Source organism: Microtus pennsylvanicus, chromosome 17 (genome assembly GCF_037038515.1).
Source record: "Microtus pennsylvanicus isolate mMicPen1 chromosome 17, mMicPen1.hap1, whole genome shotgun sequence".
NCBI lineage: Eukaryota > Metazoa > Chordata > Mammalia > Rodentia > Cricetidae > Microtus > Microtus pennsylvanicus.
In genome coordinates this window covers 38144838-38152975 of record NC_134595.1, presented here as the reverse complement: position 1 = coordinate 38152975, position 8138 = coordinate 38144838, and the positions used below count along the sequence as shown (strand labels likewise).

The 8138-nt window shown below is 48.5% G+C and overlaps 1 protein-coding gene across 1 annotated transcript; it reads left to right on the top strand.

Moving 5' to 3' along the window:
• Positions 1–420: 420 nt before the first annotated feature.
• Positions 421–7594, top strand: Resp18 (regulated endocrine specific protein 18). Its single transcript, XM_075951759.1, has 6 exons — positions 421–594; positions 2930–3034; positions 4674–4809; positions 4996–5035; positions 5157–5246; positions 7437–7594. The coding sequence occupies exons 1-6, from the start codon at positions 489–491 to the stop codon at positions 7485–7487; spliced, it is 528 nt and encodes a 175-aa protein (XP_075807874.1). The 5' UTR covers positions 421–488; the 3' UTR covers positions 7488–7594.
• Positions 7595–8138: the final 544 nt, after the last annotated feature.

Sequence of the window (8138 nt, the reverse complement as noted above, 5' to 3'; positions counted from 1 at the left end):
TAGGGCAACCGCGGTGGCTGTGGGAAATTGAGGGTGAACATTCGATGTTTTGCGGGTTGAATCCACATGGCTGCTAAAAGATTTTAAATGGATGAAAATAAAAAGAGTGTCAAAGGCGATAGATATCACACTGAGTGCTCACTCTTCCCTCGCAGTTCAGATTTAAATATCACAACCAAACCATGAAGTTGGTTTGTTCCCACCCCCATTGTAAAAGCAATCAATTTCTCCCTCCCTGGGGACTGAGAATGAAGGTTTATCTCGAAAAGCGTGTAGAGGGTAAGGGCAGAAATTCCAGAAGGTCGAATGGACAGAGGCCAGAAGGAGATGGCGGACTTGGGAAGGCCTCCGCAGGGGCAGAGCCTGCTTGCGATTGGCCGAGCTGCAGAGGAGGGCTCTGCAGATCCTGGCCCAGCCCCCTGGCTGTTGTTGCCACCGCCACTGCGACCAAGCCCGGGGAAGGAAGCGAGAGCTCGGATCCAGGGAAGATGCAGAGCTCCTTGAGGCCCGAGGGCTCCGGGGGGCTTCAGCTCCTGGTCTGCTTCCTTCTGCTTTACAGTCGCCCAGGCAGCTGCAGCGACATAAATGCCCACGGTCAGGAGGAAACCCGGGGGGTGCGGGCAGGGCCAGAGAGCAATTCTGAGAGCATAGGAACTGATCTTCGAGGCTGAAACTCAGGACAAAAACTGTTAGGGATGACGGAGGAGAGGGAGAGAGAGAGAGAGAGAGAGAGAGAGAGAGAGAGAGAGAGAGAGAGAGAGAGAGAGAGAGAGAGAGAGAGAGAGAAAGGTGTAGTAGTCTTGCGGCTTGTGTACGGGTCTAACCATAGGAGGAGCGGACCCAGAGGAAGGCTGGGGGTTCGGAAAGAGTGGGGAAGACAGAGATGAACGGGTTTAGTATAGGAACAAGAGCGGTTTGTTTGGGTACTTGGTCCGGGATCAAGGGAGTAGGCGAGTGGGGCTGAGAGACAGAGCAAGGCTCAGCCACTGTCCTGCAGAGCCCAGGGGGCTGGGGTCCGGTTTCTGGATGGGGTGGGGAGTGCTAGGTTGGGGTGAAACAGTTTGGAGGGGAAAGAAGACCGTTCTCCTTCCTCTGACTGTTCTGCGCCATCCTGGATGGACCTGGTGCGCACTCCGCAACAGACAGTCGGGGACAGACTGCGCAGTCTCAGAATACCTGCGCAGACACTGCATCCTAGTCTGACGTCCAGTCTCCCGGCGGGATTCTTGGGTTTGGAAGCCAATGCAGGGCATTCGCAAGGCACTGTGGGATGAGGTCTGGTGTCAGACGATGGGAGGGCTGAGGCGGGTGGGGTTGGGGTGGCATGGGGGTGGGGTGTGAATCGCAGATACCGAGGTGTCTCTCCTTACCGCCCACGGTGACCACTCCTGGCCCTCAGCACCACGGAGAGCTCCAGTCATTCTGTGGTCCTGGTGTAGCTCCAAGTCCCCGCAACTCCATTACTGTTCTGGGGACGCTGTCTCAGACAACAACGCCTCTCCTCCGGAAGTTCTCTTTTTCACCAGGGCACTAAAAAGGTCCATTTCTTCCTGGGATCGGGATTGTTCCCGATTGTATTGAGCATCCATCTGAATGGAGTGAGGGGGAGCATTGCACCTTCTCGGAAGACCTATGATTCTAGTACTAAAAAGGTTGAATCAGGATTGAGAATTTGAGGCCAGCCTTCTCCCCCTTTTTTTTTTTTTAATTAGCTGAAGTTGGGTAAGGAGATTTATTCTTTAGCCATAATCACTTGTCTGGAACAAGAACCAGGAGTTTCTTCATCCCTGCCCTTCTCTTACGCACAGTTGGGCAAACTGGGGTTTAGGGAATAGATCCTAACCTTCAGACCCTACACAGAAGAATACAGTCAGCCCTCCCTGCCCACACATTCTCCATCATGGAATTCTGCATCCTCAATTGCACCAACGTGGATTGAATGCAGACCCGCCCCCATCATTATTCTCTAAACGAGGCATAAAGTAACTATTCTCATTATATATTAGCTATTGTAAATAATTGGGAGATTGTTTAAAATACTCAAGAAGGGGCTGGCAGGAGGACTCAGCAGATACAGACATTTGCCACCAAGCCTGACAACCTGAGTTGGATCTTTCAGGCCCACATAGTAGAAAAAGAGAACTGACTTTGGAAGTTGTCCTCTGATCTCCAAACTCCTGTGCTGTGGCACATGCTTTTATCTACGCATGTGTATGTGTGTGTGTGAGTGTGTGTGCAAGCACACACTCACACACACACAAAGTGTAGTCAAAAATAAAGTGTATAGGAGGATATTTGCAAATATACATATAATAAAGCATTTTGTATTAGGGTCTTGAAGATCTACAGATTTTGGAGGGTAGTCTGAGACCCAGCCCCCTGAAGATACTGGGGAGATGGTATTTTCTCTTTCTGAGGATTCCAGTTCTTTTCCCCAGTCCCTCCTGTCTTCAGAGTTTTCCTTAAGATGCGGCTTGTCTGCTTCCCAGATTCCACCTGTCTATCCAACTGCCCACCGTGTGTGCAGGCAGACTCTGCCTGTCTGTCTGACTGCCCACCATGAGTGGGTAGCTCGCCAAGAGTCCTTTTGCACCTGAACTTTCACAGGTTCAGGCCTGTGCCTTTGGTTCTTTCCTGGATATTGATACCAAGACTGAATGGAAGCCAGGTGAGGCAGTGCAGACCTTTAATTCCAGAGGCAGAGGCAGATAGATGGAGCTATTTAATAAAGCCCTATTTCAAACAATGGCAAAACACAAGGTGCCTAGAGTCCAGGGGCTGGTGGTGATGAAGGAAAGAATGGCAGCTCTGACATGGGGAAGGACCTGGCTTTGTGCTAACAACGAGGAAAAGGTAGTGGCTTCCCATCAGCTGGTATTTGGAGTGATTCAGCCCAAAGTCTTTGCTGACAGTGCTATTCTGCCCTTAGATGGTCAGGGCCAAGTAGCAACGGAGCAGTTCTGGTCGTTCCAAGAATTTGCTGCTTCAGTCTCCTGGTACTTACAACTTCTCCTTCAGCATCTCATCCCAGAAGGTAAGCAAAAGCCGGAAAACAGAGATGGGGGCCCAGTCAGATCTGGGGGAGAGGAGCAAGGGACTTTTGGCCAGAGGGTAAGATTTCTCTAGCTTGCATGCCTTTACTTTCTTATCACCTTGGTGGAAAAGGGAACAAGAAAAAAGTGAGGTACAATCTAGATAAAGAGGTTGTTATCACTTGATCACCCTGAAGAGGACAGCATACAAGTCCTTGGGACCAGTCCCTACCTACCTCTGGAACCATCTGGATTTTTCTAGAGTCAGGATTCCTTAATCACTCAGCCAAGAGTACATCTCAGCCTCTGAGTGGAAAACAGGAAAACTATGTAATAAAGTAGAGAGATAGGCGGTCCATTAAAGAAGGACGGCTGATCCTTCTGTTGAGTTTCACATGTGAGTAGATAGGATAGAAAATCTGCCTTGAGTCAACATTACCATACCCAATTCTTTAAAAAGTTCCTAGACCAGCAACACATGGATCATCATCAGGAAATCAGTTAGAAATATCCAGTCCTAGGTCTGGGGAGGTGGCTCAGTTGGGAAATGTCTGCCATCCAGTTAGGAGGACCAGAGTTTGTATCCCATCACCCAGACAGGAGCAGTGGTATGTGTCTGTAAAACCTGTGCTGGGGGTGGGGACACAGAGACAGGGAGATCCCCGGAGCTCACTGAGCAGTCAGTCTCGCCTAACAAACCCAGCGAAAGACCCTACCTCAGAAATATGGTAGAGAGCCAGCGGGATGCCACCAAGCTGGATGAACTAAGTTCAAATCTCACAACCCATGGAAAGGTGAGAGGAGAGAACCAACTCCATAAAATTTACCCTGACCTCCACAGCCATGTGCACACATGCACACACACGTGTGAGCACACACTCACAATGGTGGTGGTGGTAATAAACAGAATGAAATGAAACGTCAAGGAAAAAAAATCACAGACTCAAAAAAAAATAATGTGGGAAGTGATTAAAGAAGACACTCTGGTCTGCACATGCCTGTACACATGCACGCATGCACGCACACACACACACACACACAAAGTAAAATGTAATTATTTAATTTTACCCAACCTACTAAATCTGAATGTGAAAAACAGCAACCTTGTACTAATGAGCCTTACAAGATACTTTAACACACACCACTGTTTGCATAGCTGCATTGGAGGGGTTCTGGTGTTGTTTGGCTTGGTTTAGGTTTGGTTTTTTGTTTGTTTGTTTGTTTTTAGTTATTTGTTTCCATCTTTGACTTCACTTAACCCTACTGTGTCAACAAGAGAGTCAGTAGGGGGCTGGAGAGATGGCTCAGTGGTTAAGAGCATTGCCTGCTCTTCCAAAGGTCCTGAGTTCAATTCCCAGCAACCACATGGTGGCTCACAACCATCTGTAAAGAGGTCTGGCGCCCTCTTCTGGCCTGCAGGCATACAGACAGACTATTGTATACATAACAAATAAATAAATATTAAAAAAAAGAGTCAGTAGATGTATTAGCTAGGATGGGCCCATACTGTGCTCAGCAACCTTTCCATACCACAACACATAACTTTCTCCATTGAATGAATGTGGTTTAATTTAATGAGAGAGAGAGGGAAAGGTCTCTCTGCCCCTGGTGCCGCTTTCACTCCATCCTTTCACCCTGCAGACCTGTTCTGGGTGGATGAAATAGCTGAAGAAGTACTGACCAAGAAGGTGGAGCACCTCAACAGACTCCACCTCCAACATCGGATGTGCCGGAAGGATGCGAAGGCAGTTTCCCCCACTGCAGCCACTGCGGTGAGGTATGGAAACCTTTGCGCGGCCCCTGCTATTTAGGGCACTAGAACTGTGTGAAGACGCTACCGGAAGTATTGTGCTCCATCTCTGGGATCAGTGGGGAATAATTCAATGAGAATAATACTTGTACTTCAAAAAGGGGGGGGGTATTGGCAAGCTGAGGTTCTACCTGTCATCTCTGTCTCTTCTAGGTGTAAACAAGAAGAGAAACTTGGACTCTTATACCCCAAGGTGAGACCATTTGTCCTCCCCCAAACTGTGAACCGTGGCTTTGGATTCCTTTGACTTTCCTGCTCAGATCATCTCCTCCTTCCTGTCTCTTTCCTGACTCCTACCTTCTCTCCCCCGTTAGAGTCCAACAGTCAAGGCGAGCAAGGACCGATGCTTTGTCCCAAAAGTAGTTCCAAAGGCTCCAAAGCAAGAAGCAACTCACCCCACCAAGGTGAGGGTTCAATTCTCCTAGGACACTAGAGTCATCAAAGACATGTTTAAATGGGGTGAGGGCAGGTATAAAAGAGGGATGAAGCAAACTTTTGTACTCAAAGGATAGTCCTGCTTGTTTATAGACTACTATCTAGGTATCCAGATGAGAAGGTGGTGGGTCATGACACAGCTTCAGGGAGCCCCTAAGGAGGACAAAAGCTGAAAGATCATGCATCAGGTTTGAGTTTAAAACGGGAATTGAAAACCGAAGGACTGCCATCTTAGCTAAGAGGAGCTCTGTATATCGTGGAAGCATGGACCAGAGGCTGCAACAGCATCTTCTGCGTTGCTCTGGGATGGCCCAGGCAGACTAGAAGTCACCCATCTAATATCTTTACAGATGGAATTTGGGGCACAGGCTGCTAATAAAGCTTCCTTAGCCTGTCATGCTATGTCCATGCGACTAGACCGAGGCCTCCCAATTTCCAGCTTCCCCTGTATGATTCTTGCCCTCTCACTCGAGGCCTTGGGGTGGGGGTGTTCCAAACATCAGATTCCCCCATATTGAAAAGTCTTGTTTAGGGCTAAGACACAAATGATAAGAGAGTAACCGTCAGAAGACACAAAGGAGGGGTCACTGCAACCACAAATGTCTGGAGGCAAGAATGTCATGGCCAGGCAGAGGAGCAGAGCCTCCAATGACAGAGCAAAAGATGGAGAAGGAAGGCATCATCCAGTGACAGCCAAGGATGGAGAAGGAAGGCAGCATTCAGTGATAGAGCTAAGGATGGAGAAGGAAGGCAGCAGCCAGTGGCAGCTAAGGATGGGGAAGGAAGGCAGCATCCAGTGATAGAGCTAAGGATGGGGAAGGAAGGCAGCATCCAGTGACAGCTAAGGATGGGGAAGGAAGGCAGCATCCAGTGATAGAGCTAAGGATGGAGAAGGAAGGCAGCAGCCAGTGATAGAGCTAAGGATAGAGAAGGAAGGCAGCATCCAGTGATAGAGCTAAGGATGGAGAAGGAAGGCAGCATCCAGTGATAGAGCTAAGGATAGGGAAGGAAGGCAGCATCCAGTGATAGAGCTAAGGATGGGGAAGGAAGGCAGCATCCAGTGATAGAGCTAAGGATGGAGAAGGAAGGCAGCATCCAGTGATAGAGCTAAGGATGGGGAAGGAAGGCAGCATCCAGTGATAGAGCTAAGGATGGGGAAGGAAGGCAGCAGCCAGTGACAGCTAAGGATGGGGAAGGAAGGCAGCATCCGGTGATAGAGCTAAGGATGGGAAAGGAAGGCAGCATCCAGTGATAGAGCTAAGGATAGGGAAGGAAGGCAGCATCCAGTGATAGAGCTAAGGATAGGGAAGGAAGGCAGCCCCCAGTGATAGAGCTAAGGATGGGGAAGGAAGGCAGCAGCTAGTGACAGCTAAGGATGGGGAAGGAAGGCAGCATCCAGTGATAGAGCTAAGGATGGGGAAGGAAGGCAGCATCCAGTGATAGAGCTAAGGATGGGGAAGGAAGGCAGCATCCAGTGACAGCTAAGGATGGAGAAGGAAGCCCACGTAGGGGCCCACAGAGCACACTTTACATTAGGAACAGTGGGGAGTTACTGGAATATTTTGAGGAAGGGAATGTCTTCATGAGACATTTAGTTTTTAAAAGGCCACCTAGTTGTGAGGCATGGTGGTGCATACTGAATCCTAGTATTCAGAAGACTGAGGTGGCAAGATTGTAAATTCAAGGCTACAGAACAAAACTCTGCCCATCTTTTAGAAAAAACACCGGCCTGGAGAGATGGCTTGGATGTTGGGAGCGCTGCCTGCTCTTCCAGAGGTCCTGAGTTCAGATCCCAGCAACCACATGGTGGCTCACAACCATCTATAATGAGATCTGGTGCCCTCTTCTGGTCTGGTGGCATACATGCAGACAAAACACTGTATACACAATGAATGGATAAATCTTTGAAAAAAAACCATTATTTAAAAAAAAAAACCTACAGTGACGATGGGTAATGGGACAGTAAGAACAAGAATAAACATGGAGATGTGAGAGGTGGGCCACTCTGGTCCAGGGAGGCAGAAAGGGCTTAGGTTTGAGTAGTAGCAATGGAGCTTACTCAAACCAAATAGTTATTACGTATTTGAGGGAAAAGGGCAGATAGGGAGGCACAATGTCTCTCCAGCCTGATTTCAATTTCCTTGTTTCTTCTCTTTTAGGGCTTCTTTGGGCCATACCCCACTGTGGGTCTCAACCTTGTTGCTGACTGAGATCTCGTTGTATAAAGTCCCTTTCCCCAAGAGCCTCCTCATTGCCCTCAAAGGGGCAATTCTTGGATGACCCAAATAAGGATAATTAAAGTTGACTTTTATGCAAACGCTTTCTGTGAGCCTGTCTCGAGGCCGGGCCCATGGGACAAGAATTGAACCAAAGTTCCCATGGGAGAGAGGTAGGGGTAAAGGAGACATAGCTCTGAATGCTTGGTCCAAGGCTGGCTTCTGAAGTAGAGACTGTGAGGGGTGACCTTTTCCATTGACACCCTAGTCATGTTGTATGATCTGGTTGCCCAGCCTTCCATGTTATGTGGAAATAGTATCCACATTTCTTCCCTGTCACTTCTTTCCATTCATTTGTTCCTTGCATCCATCAAATCAATTAACCATTGCTAGTCTCCCAAACCTGCTCCTATGGCCTTTATTCTTTGTTTAACCCTGAGAACCATTGTGCCAAGCTCCTGTGGCCTTCTGCTTTTGGTACCTCTATGAATATACCTTATAATCTCGGAGACCTTGAGAGTAGTCAGAGATAGTATAGGTTCATTCAAGCATCTGAAGGAAGCAAACACGGTGGGCATCCCATCCCTTAGCTCCTGACCACATCGTCACAGCAAGTGAATAGTTTCTGTCTCTGCTAACATCTTC